The sequence below is a fragment of the Stigmatopora argus genome, chromosome 6 (genome assembly GCF_051989625.1).
Source record: "Stigmatopora argus isolate UIUO_Sarg chromosome 6, RoL_Sarg_1.0, whole genome shotgun sequence".
NCBI classification, from domain to species: domain Eukaryota; kingdom Metazoa; phylum Chordata; class Actinopteri; order Syngnathiformes; family Syngnathidae; genus Stigmatopora; species Stigmatopora argus.
This window is the reverse complement of record NC_135392.1, coordinates 16805001-16822487: the sequence shown is the minus strand read 5'-3', so window position 1 is coordinate 16822487 and position 17487 is coordinate 16805001. Positions and strand designations below refer to the sequence as shown.

General features: G+C 40.7%; 1 protein-coding gene across 2 annotated transcripts in view; it reads left to right on the top strand.

Moving 5' to 3' along the window:
* The window catches only part of kcnb1 (potassium voltage-gated channel, Shab-related subfamily, member 1), a 61399-nt gene that overhangs the window by 39792 nt on the left and 4120 nt on the right, over positions 1 to 17487 (top strand). Inside the window, exons 3-4 of one of the 2 annotated variants that reach the window (XM_077602387.1) lie at positions 14909 to 16817; positions 16889 to 17487. The exon at positions 16889 to 17487 is cut by the window's right edge and continues 4120 nt beyond it. In XM_077602387.1, coding sequence (XP_077458513.1) covers positions 14909 to 16816 — 1908 coding nt within the window. In that variant the 3' untranslated portion in view covers position 16817; positions 16889 to 17487. Of the gene's footprint in view, positions 1 to 14908 lie in introns of both variants that reach the window. The other variant, XM_077602386.1, reaches the window with a different exon arrangement.

The window sequence follows — 17487 nt, the reverse complement described above, 5'->3', positions numbered from 1 at the left end:
CTTTTGTTTGTACTGTTTCAGAAACACAACAAAGACCATACAGGAACAGCTGTAAACATACAATCTGAGATTTACAGAAGTATATGTATGCATGCTCCAAACACCACTTGAGAGTGACCAGCCACTGCCCTTCAAGAAATGCACATTCTGTTAGACCCTGTTGGAGTATTTGGAGTAAGCATGAGGTAGACTGACAGAAAATTCTCAGTCGAGAGTGTTCCTAGTGTGGGAATAAAAGATGTGGCACGCACATCCTGCATTCTCTTTTTCAATGCCTTTCTTCCTCAGTCATTTTTCTCTTTTTTGTTTCTTGCGAAATGCACTGGAAAGTTATGTGTCTTTATAACCATGGCAACTCTACCACCCGTGTGACTCCAAAGCTTGCAGCCACCTATTCAGGCGTCATTTCCAGGCTGCCTGTCTGTTAGTATGTGCGTGCTGTTGTACAGTAATCCCTCGAATTTTGCAGATAATGTAGACTAGACATGGCCGTGATAATCGAAAAACTGTGAAGTAGGATCACTACTCTTATTACTACTATAGTATAAATAGGTTTTCGCACCTATACAAAAGTACAAGTACAATTATTAAGAAGTGTATTTATTAAATGTTAGTTATAGACGTATGAATAGACTGTAATGTATATCTAAATATAATCTATATATTTAAAAAACTGAAAATATTTTAAGTACTGTACTCACAAAAAGAGTTCCTCTGTGCTTGATTTAAATGAGAAATACAGGTTATTGGGAGCTTAAATCCATTGGATAATTGATGGAATCTTCCGGAGGCACCGTAGGGGCAGCAGGAGAAACTTTTGCGAGAGGTTTTCTGCAAAGGCAACTCACTTTGTGATGGGGAGTTGTGAAGACAGTTTCTTTTTTGCACAAATATGCTTTTGTACAAGGACATGACACTGTGAATACGATTGCCGTATTCGATAGCTATGACCATGTTGTCATCAATCTTCAAGACCCATTGTTGCGAACTGGGGGGAAATTCAACTTCCAATTCGCTCCTCTGCGCCGTCCAGCCGTCTTACCTGCCCAGAGAGCTCTATTTTTGGAAAAGAGCAACAGCGTCAGCCCACTGCCCAGACTTAAACGGAAACTCAACTTCCACTTTGCTCCTCCGCGGGGTCTAGCCATCTTAGCCGCCCGGAGAGCTCTATTTTCGGACAAGTGGAACGGCATCCACCATAACATTGCCCGGAGCACTTTGAAACATTTCTGGGAAATTCCACCACCAGCTCCGCGACCCCGAGGCTCCTGCCTGTCCAGTCCACTGGGCAAACTCTAGTTTTGGTTAATCCACCATAAGGTCACCCGGGGTTCGCTTTTCTGAAAAAAAATCCACCTTCACCAAGGCTCCCTGCCATCCAGTCCGCTGAGCGAAATCTATTTTTGGTTAATGGCGACGGCGTCCGCCATAAGGTCGCCCAGGGCTTGCATTTCTGAAAAGAATCCACCCTCACCAAAGCTCCCTGTAGTTCAGTCCACTCAGAGAGGTCTATTTTCGGATAAAAGTGACGGCCACGGCCCGCTGCTCACCATTTTTTCTTCTTCGGTGCCGAGTTGAGCAACGGTCCCGTCTTTTCTGAATGGCAAGCGGAAGACAAGGAAGTGTCTTCCGCTTGCGAGTTTCAACGTGAATTTTGACATTTTTATGAACATTTCCTTTTATACTTAATATAAAAAAAAATGCAATGTAAAGAAGTCATAAAAAAGTTTAAGCCGCAAAATGGTGAAGGATCAGTGTGTGCATCAAATTGTAAGGTTTTTTTTTTCTATCTGCATTTCTGCCCTGTTGCATTCATGAAGGATGTGGAGTTTTTCTTGTATTTAAAGCAACAATATTGATTTTCCCTCATAATCATGTAAATAGGTTTGTAGTGTTTGAGCGGATATACTTTTGATTGAAAGGTTGCGGGTTCGACCTTGGCTCCTGTTGTGTTTTTTTTCTGCATGAGACTTGACCTAAGTGTCATATTTTAAGAGTTAGTAGGTTGCATTAGGACATTCAGGATGGACCAATGATGTATAAGACAGTGTTGACGGTTGTTACCAAGAGTCAGATAATAACATAATGTTTTTCTAATACACGTAGTTTGTCTCATATGTGTTAATAAACAAATATAATCTACACGTCAAAGTGAACATATAATGTAATTAAGGAGTGGGCAGGGGGGGGGGGGGGGGAGTGCCTCTTTTCTGAATTAATTGGACGCATTTTTTGGCGCAGGCCCAGCACTTACCTCGCGAAGATTTCGAGAAGGGGAATATATATATATATATATATATATATATATATATATATATATATATATATATATATATATATATATACGTACAATGGCAATGTAGGTAAGAAATGTCACTGTTTCTTAGCCAGGTAAACTGCCATTTAATATAATCCAATAGTAACGTTGGTTCCCTTCCATATCAAACACTACTCTGGATGACGCCTTCGTTGCCACAGTAACCTGTCAGATAGCTCAATAATGGCCAGTCTGAACAGGCGCGATTCCGATTTGGACACTTGGTTAAAAAAAAAACTGTGACCCGGCCGCCCTAAATTTCGGATATGAGGATGAAATAACATTGTAATCAGATATGCCTGCAGTCTGAATACAGCCTTACTAGTTGGTTTTGTATCACCGCCTGGTATGCAGTGAATAAATAATGCAATTTTAAGTGTGTTTGAGTGCCTTGAAAAGCACTATAAGTACCCGATGCATTCATATTATTAATTTGCAAAAAAATATTATGTCTGAAGTCAGCTGGGATAGGTTCTGGCAAATCCCCCCAACTCTTAAATGAATGGATAAATATTATGACTGATTGACATGTGTGTTACCTTTGCAGTCAACTGGTCTTTTGTATTTCCACATAATGAGTTAAAGGGCTACACAAATGTTCTCTATTCATTCTTAATTCACATCTCTTATTCTCCGCTCTTGGTAATTTCTCAAGCCTTGCATTCAATTGGTTTTCAACATATTTATGTAGATGTATATTCACTCATTTTTGGGTGCTGAAGCCTATCCCAGCTGACTTTGGGCCAGTGGCGGGAGACACCATGAATCGGTGGCCATCCGATCGCAGTAGATATTTTTAAACTATTCAATTTATAAAGAAAATATACTTCCCCTATACATATATATTTTATGTTAATGTGTGTGTGTTTGTGTGGGAGTATGAGAAATACAAAAGGTCTGTTTATGTGGATATATTTTCCAGGAACAGCTGGTATTTGTGTAATAGCTTTGGGAGTTTTACACGGGAATCCTCATATGGATGCAAATTCAGGTCATTCCTCTACCCTTCAATCCCATGCTGCCTATTTCCTCAAACCAGAACTACAGTTTCACAAGAATAAAACAGCCATCTCTTGTCATTTTTTCCAGTTGTTCTAAAAGCTTAATGTTAAATGTATAAAATTCCCAGCAATCTGTCCCAGGACCCCAATAATGTATACTGTTTCTATATATTAGGCCATTGTGGAACTGCCGTGTTTTAAATTTAGGTGCTGAGTCTGGATTCTCTTCTTTTGAAAATCATGAATAATTGAGAATGTGAGGAGATGAGGTGGTATTCATTCAGGAGATGAATGATCCAGCAAAGATTTCTATCCTACATTTGCAGTTTACTTGAATGGGGTTGCAATGCACTCTGAGCAAGAAAGCACTATACATTATGAGTTCGGGAAGAATTTACACCCAAAAAAGTCTTCTGGAGGACAATTGCTAGTTTTTTTCTGTGACCTCAAAATGTACCATATGGGCCAGATGATGGATAACAGCAAACAAATGAAAAGAGCACATGGCATAGGTTCAGAAAGTGACTGGGTTTTGGAAATAAACAAAATGATCATGTTTAATAATTAACAACAAGGTAATATATAATTAGTTCATTCATTTTGCATACCGCTTATCCCCCAAGGGTCACGGGGGGTGCTGGAACCAATTTCAGCCACCTATGGACACAAGGCGGGCGGCAACACCCTAAATTGGTGACCAGCCAATCACAGGGCACAGGGAGATGGACAACCATTCATGCTGATACATTAGCACATCCAGTAAACATGGCTTAAGGTCATATCTCAAAGTTGTTGAGGCATACACAAGCAGCTCATTATATTTGGCAATAAATGTGTAGCTGATTCATGTTTTTGTACATTTGCACTTTAATTTGAATTGTTGCCTATAGAACGTGATTACTTTTTATGATGTCTAATTATGTATGTTGTAGTCAAAGTATGAATGAATTGGAATCTGCGAGCATTTGGACAAATTGATGGGGCTTGGAATCTATGCTTGTATATTTATATTTTGACGTTTTTTATGACCAGTGAAGAAGAGTTTTCCCTTAAAATAAACCAAAGTGAAGCAACACCTTGATTTACGATGAGACATGCCTCAGAGGTCACAGAGGTTTGATACCGCTGTACATATTTATCAAGTGAGATATGTGCAACCAAGATATACCAGGCTTCTGCTGCTCAAAAGTCTCCTCCTCCCGTCTCCATGGAAACTCAGTCTCTTTCACAGGCTCAGAGGCAGAGCCTTTCTATATTCTGAATCAGGGGTGTGAATTATTCTCCGTTGTATTCAATGCTCACATTACGACTTCATCGCTGTTTATCACCAGTGCTGGCGCCATGAACGACTGGCGCGGCGTGCGGGAAAAACATCTGCAGCTGAGGATGCCTGCCAGCACTTAAAATAACAGATAGGGACATTTATGGAGTTTGCGCGATGTGAACTGTGAGATTTCAAACAATGCAGCCACAGAGCCGTGTGGAATATTGATGCAAGTGAGAGGAAAGGGATGAAGGTCAGGATCGAGTCTAATAAGGTGCAAATGAGGGGTAGATGAGAGGCAGGGGAGGAAGAGTAAGCAAGAAAACGTCAGACTTTCAGGCAGGTCCATGTAGCCGTCTCCTGTCGAGCTTCGAAAGGGTTGTCATGGCAATATATAACCCAGCCCGAGTTGCCGGAGGGTTTGCGCGGCATCTCTTTGGCCTCGGCTGTGAAAGGAGATGAAGGGGGGCGAGGGATGGGCTTCGCAAAGCATCGGGGGAAATGGATCTGCCTAATAGCACTTCATGTTCATGTTGTTTGGCTTGTGTGTTTTGCTAGCTGATTCAGCAGCTTCCTGTGGGAATCATAGGAACAGGTTGATTTCACATGGTGCAAAGTGTTCCTCCTGATGCTTACTAAAAAGGAAAAGTCAAACCACGGTGACATACTCGAGCCGGAATTGACTGAGTGGGTCACATACAAATACAATCATACTTCTACTTACGAAGGTCTCTAGGTACGAAATTTTCAGGTTACGAAAGATTTTTAGATGCAAATGAGTCCTCGAGAAACGAAAAAGATCCAAGTTATGAAATCCCCCTAAAAGTAAATGTATTTATTATTTTATTTTGAAATTGTCACGGATGCATTGATTCTCACTCTACAACCTTGCTACACTCTACTGGGCTCTCATTGGCTGTCTCACAACAACCACTATACATATTTTAAGATTCTCTCTTTTGTACTTTTTTTGGTTCACGAGTCGTGTGATCGCCGGGTATATTGTATTGTAGTTTGCTTTAAAATACAACTTATTGGCCACACGTAATTTGTCAACTATTCAAAGCAATCTTGTGGAAAATATTTATATTAAAACAATAGAATAGTCTACTTATCGGTGGTATGTTTGTATATAGAAAAGTTCATCCCTCGGTCGGATGGAAAAAAATCGAGGCTTCTATCAGCAGTGGTGTTTGTGTTGTTTTAACATTTTCCATTAAAACGATTTAATTATTTGGAGAAAAAAACAACTAAAGCCCTGGCTGCCACAGTAATGAAACCTAAGTTCATGACATCACTCAGCAGTAGTAGTACTGTATTTTTATCATAACAGCTAAATTGGATTAAAACTTTTTTAGCGTTTTATTTGTTTGTTTGTTTGTTTGTTTTTCAAAGAAAAGGACCGTGTATTTTCACCCATCTGAGTCCCAACTATTAAATTAAATAAAGAGACATCCCATATGATATGGGGCCTTTAAATAAACTTTGCAATACCAGCTATTTTGGGCTCTTGTATCCACAGTAGACTTTCACTTTTGTCCAATGATTGTGTTCAGATAACAACCAATATCCTTCTTTACAAAGATACTGTACTAATGGTCTTTGTGAAAGTGTATTTACAATGTATTCTACTTCAAATAATTATTTGTAGTGAAATTTATGCCACACAGCATAATTTCAGACAGTGGAACCATACAATTTTGTGTGTAATTGTTTAATTACCTAATTCATATAGTATGTTAATTATTGTAGGTGTCTTATTGTGGATGTTTCAAGAGTGCCCTTTAAAGGTTAACACTTCCATTTATTTTGTACACTAGGAAGAGAATGCATTTTTAGCCCTTTATATGTTAACTGTTTCATTTATTTTGTACACTAGGAAGAGAATGCGTTTAGAGGCAATAACACAGGAAAGAGATGTTCCTTCAATCATATTGTGGAAGTAAAATGGAGTCCTGAGATATATTTAATTGATGAGTCAGTGAGTAATCAGATTCCCCATCTTTACAGTCTGTTCATGCAAAGAGAACTTTATTCAATCAAATGACCCACTCACAATACTAAATAAGTTAATGTAAGAACTGCAGTGAAAACTATAGCCACCATAAAAAACAAACAGCGACTATTACATGATACCATGTAATAGTCGCTGTTTGTCTCATGAAAATCTTTCCTCTTTCATTGCTCCAAATACAGAAGATTTGAACAAAGAGTCTGCCATTAAGCCTTTAAAGTCCCCAGCAAACAGAACACCAGTAGAGGTTAGCAAATATTAGTGGAACATTCTCAGTGAAACGCCTAAAGAATCTCAAAGCAGAGTTTGGTTTGCTGCCTGAATATAAATGTTAGCATGGTTAGAGTGAGGAAATAACACCAGCAACACTGTGGAATAACTGAAGAAATCCGAGTAACATGGTGGTCTAGTCATGACATCCTCCATATTCCTGAGAATTTTGTTCTTCATGTAATTTACAGCACTAAGTTAGGTTTACTTGGGATGCTTGAGTACTCTACTGATGCGAGATGCTTACATGCTACCTCATGGAACACTTGGGGAGTCAAAGTGAGGGCGTCAAAAAAAACCTGCTGACCTCTGTACTGTAGACTCTATGTTAGTGATAGCTCCACCGACACAGATGTGTGCATTGAGCTCCCTTGGCAAAAGCATGTGTCGGTGCACGTACCGCTTTAAGATAGTCATGTGACCAATGCCGCGACTGTTTTGACACAGCAGTCAAGTGCAAAACTGTGTTAGTAAAGAAGTGTATATGTCAAAATGAGCATAGAGTTATTGACGCGTTCATTGCTTGGTGAATATTGTGGACAAGGATGGAGGGCCTCCATGGAAAACGTGAATTTTTAGTAGCCAGCCAGTATGCACGCCAGCATCTTATGTGCCTTGCGAACGCATAAACAGGAGAAATTGTGACAAAGAAACGAAATAAACTCAATTACAAAACAATGGAGAACCTATTTTCTCTTAATAAAACAATGAGTCCATTGTCATTGTTATTCACAGTACTTACACTTTTTGACATTATGACAGATGTTCACTTAATTTATCAACTGTGTCTCAAATATCAACTGGAATTTTTAATTACATGACATGCATGGAACAAGAAAATGTGAATGCAAATATGTTAAAGAGGATATTGGATACATTCATTCATCTTCCATACTGCACACCCTGTAAGGGTTGCGGGGGTTGCTGGAGCCTAACCCAGCTGACTTCAGGCGAAAAGCAGACTATACCCTAGACTGGTCGCCAGTCAGTTGTAGGGCACTCAGAGAGACAAACGAACCACACGCACTCACAATCATACGGCCATCAGCGGCAATCGAGCCCGTGCCTGCCTGGACTGAAGTCAGGCGAGTGAACCACGCGGCAGCGTATTGGATAAAATAGTTCATCAAAACAATGTCAGTTGAGTCTGTCAACTATGTTTCCTCAAGGAATTTTTTAAGTCCACCAGGTTTCAGGATTCAACAGCACAGAGTCAATGCAGTGTGTCATTGTGTTGAAACGATACGTGATCCCTCATAAACCCCTCACTGCTATATGAATATCAGATATACAGTAGTAATCTGTTAAGTTTTGAATGGTGACGAAAAGAATAGACCAAAGTGTAATGAAGCAGAAGCAGTTAGACACAAAGCTTGGAATTTAACTAAAGTAATCTTTAATTTAAAAAAAATGTTTACACTAAAAATAAAACCTTAATACAAAACTCTAGGAAAAGTAACAAAGACAATTTGGAAAGCAAACCCAAATCTTACAGGGATAAACCACAGGGGGGACACAAGAATCACTAGGACTTGAACTGGAAATACATGAACAGACGATCCGACAAGGAGCTGAAAATGACCAAGGGTTTAAATAGACAGACGGGTTGACGAGACAAACAGAAACCGCTAGGGAACACGAGAGGCAATGAATAAGGAAAGACACCGGGGTCGGGCAACAAACAGGTGACATCAATGGGTAATCACAAGGACAAGACAAACAGAGGGAAAAAGCCAAGTAAAAAAAAAAGAGAAAACTATAGTCAATAATAATCATTGGTAGAAAGTCAAAATTCAAAGCTTTCTAATAAGAAGAAAAGTTGAGAAAGCTTATCATTTTTTTTCAGGCTATTGGGATGGTAACAATATCCAGCAGGATTAGATTTGCACCTGCAGTGAGCAGAAAGAACACATTCAATACACAAAAAAGGACGCCATACCTTTGGTTTTGTGTGGGTCCCCACAAGCTACACACAGCATTATGGGCCTTGTCAAATGTTAATTTTAGCAAACAATATGCAGCAGAAAACTTAAAATAGGACAGCAGGCTGCAAAAAAACCCAGGGTGAGACATTCTGCATAGGGTACCATGACATGGCTAGACTATCTGAAAGGAATATGTATTTGCAAATATTGCCGTTTGTAGCATCTTGATTTTTTTTTACCCATATTAGTATTGTTTAACAATACATTTTTATAAGTATTATATTATTTTTGTATCGAAAGAGTAGTTACATATTGTGTAGGAAATTGTTCCAACACCGGGTACTCTGGTTTGCTCCCACATCCCATAAACATGCGGGGTAGACTGGTTGAACACTCTAAATTGCCCCTAGGTATGAGTGTGAATGGTTGTTTGTCTCCTTGTGCCCTGCGATTGGCTGGCCACCAATTTAGGGGATCCTCTGCCTCGTGCGCGTAATTAACGGCGATATGTCATTCATTCATTTTCTGAACCGCTTATCCTTACAAGGGTCACGGGGGTGCTGGAGCCTATACGAGCTGACTTCAGGCCAGAGGCGGGGGACATCCTGAATCGGTGGCCAGCCAATCGCAGGGCACGAGGAGACGGCCAATCTTTCACAATCACACTCATACCTCGGGGCAATTAAGAGTCTTTGTAATATGGTTTTATCAACACGAATCAAAGAAACATGCAAAAAAGTATTTCAATGTCTAATTTTTCACATCGACCTTACATCGGAAAAAGTTAACATCTGCAGATCCAGAACTATTTCTGGTTGACGTGATGTAAAAATAAGTTTTGTACCAATTTTGTTCTCAGCCTTGATAGGCTGGTTGGACACTCTAAATAGCCCCTTGGTATGAGTGTGAGTGAGAATTGTTGTCCATCTTCTTTTGTCTGCGATTGGCTGGTTCAGTGTCCCCCACCTAGTATCCGTAGTTGTCTGGAATAGGGAAAATGAATGAATAAAAAAAGTTAATGGCTTTACTTTTTCAACTCCTCTATCGGCCACAAACTGTCGTACTACCCTTGTATTCCGACGAGTTGCACAAGAAAAAATCAACAACTGTCAAACCAAGATTTCAAAGTCTGTCTTATGGTTGTATAGTAATTGTCAACTTTGAAAGTTTTGGATCTTTGTGAGTTTTTAGCTTTCCTTTTTGTATACCTTTTAACAAGGATCAATCAAGTAATTCAACGTGATAAAATGATGGCAGTGGGACTTTAGGTAAATGATCTCCTTAGACTAGTGGACATCTCATGAAACAACAGCCATCAAGGGCAGGTGTAACCTTGTCTTTTTCCATCCTAAAAAGGTAATATTGTATCTTCTGAGCCACATGAGATGAGACACTCCACGATCAGATGTATCATGTCCCCAGTGGGATTTCCTGTCAGTCTGCTCACTCTGTGTCCTCTGGATAAAAATATCCGTTTCATGTTTTTTTTTCTCTTGCCACCAAAAATACATTTGCATGTCAAATATCCTTTGTGTAAATGAAATACTACTAATACACAGCCATGATTAGAATCTTCCCCTCTTCTCTATTCATAGTCACTAATTTGGTTGATGTACCAATTATTCTACCTCTCTTTTCAGCCATGTTTCTTTGACGTGCATGTGTTTGCCTTTTTAGTGGCTTGATATATAGTGCAATGCTTTGATGAGATTTGCGGCCTAAGACAATAAAGATTCTAGGAAGGAAGAAACGAAGACATAACGACAGGCAGAGAGCAGGGAGTCACCCCAGGGACACAGGCCAATGGGAAATGTGCAGGGTATCCGAGTGGAACTTAACTTTATGGCCATAATCTTACACGGGTGTGTCTTCATTATTGGCCTATTTATAGCCTCCCATTGCTATTACCTTTGCCGTTTTTATCTTGCCCTGGTGCAGTGAAAACCTCGCAGATTTTAATAAGGTACTTCATAAAAGCGTGATTCTTTTCTTTCTCTGACTCATTACAAATCTGGTGTGTGTGGCACCTTAGTGAAAGTGAATAGCAACTTGGGGTGCAGCTAAATATTTTGGTCATTAAATTTATTTATAATTCTTTTTATTTCGGTAATGCTTATTATTAAAGGGGAGGTGCTGGAGCCTTTCCCAGCCAACTATGGGCAGTAGGCGGGGGACACCTTGATCATTATTCACGCATTCACTCATACATGGGGCCAATGTAATCATGTGGGAGTTAAGCGGAGTACCCAAAGCAAACCCACGGAGGCCCGGGGAGAAAATGCAAATGCAAGACAGGAATGTATATATATATATATATATATATACATATATATGGTTGGTGGTTGGTGGTTAGTGCGTCAGGCCCACATTTCTGGGAAAGAGTGGGGAGTTTCAATGTGCTCCCACAGTCTTCCGTGGGTTTACTCCAGGTACCAGGTTATATCCCACAACCCAAAACAATGCAGGGTAGGCTGGTTGAATACTCTAAATTGCCCCTAGGTATGAGTATGAGCGTGCATGCTTGTCCGTCTCCTTGTGCCCTGCGATTGGCTAGCCACGAATTCAAGGTCCCAGCACCCCCCACAACGCTTGTGAGGATAAGAGGTACAGAAAATGAATAAATGAATGAATTAATACACCAATGGACCTTTGCCACAAGGAAAGCAACCAGGATGCAATGTGTGTATTTTATCAAATATTTTTTCTATATTTTTGAAATCGTTCACAAATAAACTCTCAGCTCACATTATTTCTTTTAAGGTTTGGATCATCGAATTGTGTGATTTTGTAAGCAGCCACATCATAAGTATTGAAGAAACAGCTAAGAATTCCCTAAAGTCGCCCATATTGGAGTGAAATTAACCATGCTTTCGTAGTCTACCAAAAACTGGCAGAGTAATGGCACCAGTTTACATGAATGAGGATCACAAGTCTATTTATCTGAGGAAAGCATGACTTCCTGGAACATTACAAAGACTTTGTAATGTTCCAGGAAGTCAAATGTTATGATGATGATGATGGTAATGATGCTGATGCTGATGCTGATATAATGGCGATGACGATGCCGATGGCGATGCCAATGGCGATGGCAATGGCAATGGCAATGGCGATGGCGATGGCGATGGCAATGCCAATAGCGATGGCGATGGCGATGGCGATGACGATGACGATGACGATGACGATGACGATGACGATGACGATGACGATGACGATGACGATGACGATGACGATGACGATGACGATGACGATGACGATGACGATGACGATGACGATGACGATGACGATGACGATGACGATGACGATGACGATGACGATGACGATGACGATGACGATGACGATGACGATGACGATGACGATGACGATGACGATGACGATGACGATGACGATGACGATGATGATGATGATGATGTTGATGAGGATGACGAGGATGATGGTGATGATTAAAAACAGTACAAGTTTTCAAAGGGTAACCTCTTACTTGTAATGACAAACAATAGCGTACTGGTATAAGCTGAAAGCTGTGACAAATTGTGCACATGATCTCTAGTGTCTAACTAATAACCTCCAGGCAAATATAGGTCAATTAGTTAATCAGCAATAGGAGAAAAAAATAAAAAAATTGGCTTCAATGATCAACGTGTGTAAAAATCCCTAGAACATCCCTACCAAAAATTGAGGAATAGATAGAAAATGATCGTGTACACACCCCAATAATAAACGATATGAGCGGCAACTTAAAAGGCCTTCAGCCTGTAAAAATATGTAATATGGCCAGTTCATTTAAATGGGATGGATGGCACTGATTTCTCACTGCCAGGCTCCACAGTTCAAATTGATTGAATGTCAGCAACATCCTGTGATTTAATTTTCTTTATTTTTGGGATATAGATTGTATACTATGTGAATCAGCTCTTCACTCCACCACCTCAAAGTGTTGGATTGGACTGAAACTGAATTTCCCTCTATGGTGGGAGGAAGAAAAGACCACATAAAGCAGCAAATAAACAGATAGGATCATTATTCATGTCTGCCATGGCACTATGGCAACAGTGTTCTCTCGCTCTGACTGGCCATAGATAAGGTTTCATCTTGAACGATTTGGCTGTGACCACATTTGTTTGTGGGAGTGGACAAATTATTAGGCTGTCATCAGGAGTTGTCAATCACCCTCTTCACAATCTCTGCCCTCATGTCCTCTGATTTAGAAAGAAGTTCTGCTTCATCCGCATGCCATTTGTTTTCATCACTAATAGGTGAAATTTGATCAAAACATAAAACAATGGTTGCTATTCATTATGAGAAAGCAGAGGGAAAACTCTGAAAATTGAATAATAATGTGTCTAAGATCTCAACATTATATCATTCATTTCCGAACTGCTTATCTTCACAAGGATCTCGGGGGGTGTTGGAGTCTAAATTGGTTGCCAGCCAGGGATAAGGAGATGGACAACCATTCCTGATCACACTCATACCTAGAAGCAATTTAGAGTGTTCAGCCAGCCTAATGGGCATGTTTTGAGGATTCGGGAGGAAACCGGAGTATCCAGAGAAAATCCAAGTAGGACTAGGGAGAATATGCATTGAATCCTCGATTTTGCTGATTGTGGTCACAAACATATTTTGCAATACTGCATGATAATTTATGCTCATAAAGTTTGATCATTCTCTTGCGATGGAGCCATGATTCATGTCAGTCTACTCTACTGCTGTCTTTCATATTTTTTTTCTTCAGATTTGAATAATTCCACTTTTTTTTCTCGCTCAGAAAAAGTAAGTTCTAAGCAATTCCCACACATCTCTTGCTCGGGATATGTTTTAGTGTTGCCTAAAACAAGAAAGTTGTGATTCAAAATTCCGTACTTTAGATTTATGTCTAGACAATATTCTGTCTTTCTTGACACAAACAACTAAGTGAACATCCTGCTGGCATTGATCCCATTTTTTTCTCAGGGAATATAGTACAGTAATGCCTTGAGACACAAGGTTAATGCGTTCCGGGACCAAGTTTGTATGTCAATTTACTCATATCTCAAATCAAATTTTCCCATAGAAAATAACTAAATATAAATGAATCCCTTCCCAACCTCTGAAAAAAAATGCCAAAAATAGTAGATTACAATGGAAACACATATTTTTATTTGTTGTAATTCACCACCTACTCACAACGTAACAAATAACTATCTAGTGTTTATAATAATCTCTCAGTGACATTTCTCAGTACAGACTTACGTTGTGAGAGAGAGAGAGAGAGAGAGAGAGAGAGAGAGAGAGAGAGAGAGAGAGAGAGAGAGAGAGAGCGGCAACACGCTCGTAATATAACATAAACTTTAAATTTAACATAAATGAATTTAGATTACTATATACACACATTTAAAAGTACGTTCTTATCTTACGTTACACTACATTTAAACCTTATTGTGCAATATCTAAGGCAAATATGTTAAGTTTTGAGTGGGAACTTGTTGCTTCTCCATGCCTCATAACTGAATGTATCCCAGTTCATTTTTTAAAATTATTGAACGAGGCACGACTCGCTGGTGTCCTTTTCAGATGCTCGTTTTGCTTTTAAGACCATGTAGATTTTGTTGGCTTTTTCGCAGATTATTGACTCGGTCACCTTATCTCCAGTGAAAAATGCAACCTGTACGGCCCTGTGTTCGTAGATATCCTTAAGCAAGGGAGAAACAGCGCGAAAGACAGGTCAATGCTGTTCTCTTAAGCAGCCTCTCACATACTTGGCCACCCGGATGGCCGCATCGGGAACGATCTCGTATGCTCGTATTTCAAATTTGTCTCGTATCTCAAGGCAAAAATTTGCTCAGAATTATTTTCTTCCTATCTCAAATTTCCCATATGTCGGGAACTTGTATGTCAAGGTATTACTGTATATACAATAAATAGACATAATGTTGAGAACCGATAGCTCAACATTTTTTTTCAAACTAGGTTTTCTTAAATATTATTTGAAAAGCGCTATTCAAAATGCTGTACTGAAAGTTTGGAATGAGTTACAGGGCCAGTACATGGCAGATGAGAACAGAACAGGGTAGAAGAGGGCAGAATTTGTGCGTCAGAAATTGACTCTCTTTAACTTAAGGATTTTAATTTGCCTTTCAGGTCCTGGCTATCATCTCCATTCTCTTCATTGTGCTGTCTACCATCGCGTTGTCACTCAACACTCTACCAGAGCTGCAGGACACAGATGAGTTCGGCCAATCCACTGACAACCCACAGCTGGCCCACGTGGAAGCAGTTTGCATTGCTTGGTTCACCATGGAATACCTGCTCCGATTCCTCTCTTCTCCCAATAAGTGGAAGTTCTTCAAGGGTCCTCTGAATGTTATTGACCTGCTGGCCATCCTGCCATACTATGTCACCATCTTCCTAACAGAATCAAATAAGAGTGTGTTGCAGTTTCAAAACGTTCGGCGTGTGGTTCAGATTTTCCGAATCATGCGTATCCTGCGCATTCTCAAACTTGCTCGTCACTCCACCGGACTTCAATCTCTCGGATTCACCCTCAGGAGAAGCTATAATGAGCTGGGACTACTCATTCTCTTTCTAGCCATGGGTATCATGATATTTTCCAGTCTGGTCTTCTTTGCCGAGAAGGATGAAGAGGACACAAAGTTCAAAAGCATTCCAGCTTCCTTCTGGTGGGCAACTATCACGATGACCACTGTAGGCTATGGAGACATCTACCCTAAAACTTTGCTCGGAAAGATAGTTGGGGGTTTATGCTGCATAGCAGGAGTGCTGGTGATAGCTCTCCCTATCCCCATTATTGTAAACAACTTCTCAGAATTCTACAAGGAGCAAAAAAGACAGGAAAAGGCAGTTAAACGTAGAGAGGCCCTGGAGAGGGCAAAGAGAAATGGTAGCATTGTTTCCATGAACTTGAAGGAAGCTTTTGCCCGAAGTGCAGAACTGATGGATGTAGTGGTGGAAAAGAACGAGAGATCTCATGATAACCACGTATCACCGAGCCGTTGGAAATGGACTCCAAAGAGAGCAGTTTCAGAAACGAGTTCCAACCGTTCTTACAATCCCCACGACTCGCCAACCAAAGGCCGAAACAGCAGCCCCCAAAAGCTGAATGTTCAGAAGCTGGAGGAGATGTACAGCCAGATGGCTAAGACCCAGTCACAACCTAATCTCAACCCTAAAGGTTCCAGGGTTGGAAAGCAAATGGACGAGATGGAGTTGGGAGCTATAGAGGATCACAGTCCACCAATGATGGCAACCAGAGATGGTATAGGTGACATAAAAAGTTTGTCTAGCATTGACAGCTATATTAGTTGTACTACTGACTTCCAGGAGAATGCACGCTTCCCTCACAGCACAGCAATGGACCTTTGCCATAAGGAAAGCAACCAGATTTCACATAGTTCAGCTTTAGCCCTTCCGCAGCACTCTCAGGCAAAAACAGGCCGGCAAAGCACCGGCGCACCTGTGTTGAACCCCATCACAGTTCCCAAACCCTCTTGCTCTGAAAATGCAAGGAGGTTTTTATTTTCTGGTCATGCCGCAAAAAGCCTTTTCTCCAAAGGAGGCTGTCGCAATGAGAAGGAACCTGGACCATCCCCACTCTCAGACAGCTCTGTACTATCCGACCACTCTCTGCTGAGTCGTGAAGTGTCCATCTATACCACAGCCAGCAGCAGGACGCCGCCAAAATCCCCAGAAAGCGCCACCCTGGGCCCAACTGTCTTCACTTTTCACGACTCTTCCATCAGCAAATACATTGACGCCGACACTGATGACGATGAGCACCTACGTGACATTTCCGAGGCCAGTCCAACAGACTGTTTACTGAGCGGCTCCAGCCCTAAACGCAGCATCAACATCAATTACCAGAGAGCCACCAACCATTTGGGAACAGCCCAGAAAATGTTGGGACAAAACTGTCTTTTCCCACAAGAAGGAATTCGTGGACTCCCTCACGAAAATCATGTGGGTGCCGAGATAGGACGTAGACCAAAGGGGGATCGGGGTCGTCAAAATACTTTGGACAAAAGCCACTGAGGTATGAGTGTGTCTGTATGAATGATAAACCAGAGCTGGTGTGCTTGTGACTGACGTCAAACACTGTTACAGGACAGGACCAAGTTCAAATGTTTTACAAATCAGCTGAGGATGCCATTGGGCCACGTGCTTAGGGAAAACACGAGGGCCGAATACTCTGGGAGAAACATTTGGAAATGTTCACTGCCTCCCTCCCTTGCGACTCATTCCAATAAAGAGGTACTATAGTAGTCCACGACCTCCAAGCAAAGAAGCACCCAGTGTAGCCAGCAGGTGGGTTCAGCGATTCCATGAGTTATTTTGAGAAAACCGTTTAGGGATGTCCTTGCATTTGTTAACCACAACCCCAATAAAATCTGGCGTTGTAATTTTAGTGCTAAAAGAGAGAACCTAAAATCCTATAAGCTACTTCTCCGTGCCCCTTACATGCCCTAACCTGGCCTTATTCCTTTTTAGTTGTTGGGAGCATGCAATTCTGCATTTATGTGTGTGCTTGTGAAGGCAACAGGGGAGGGATGATCTGATGGTAATTCATGTTATAACTCGTCAAAGTTTGTCCATCACGATTTTTTTTCTAAAGAAAAAATATACCTTCTAAATAATGGCTATTTGATAGCATGTTTTATCACCGTCATACGTGACAAGCAATCTCACTTTAAGGACCGATGTAA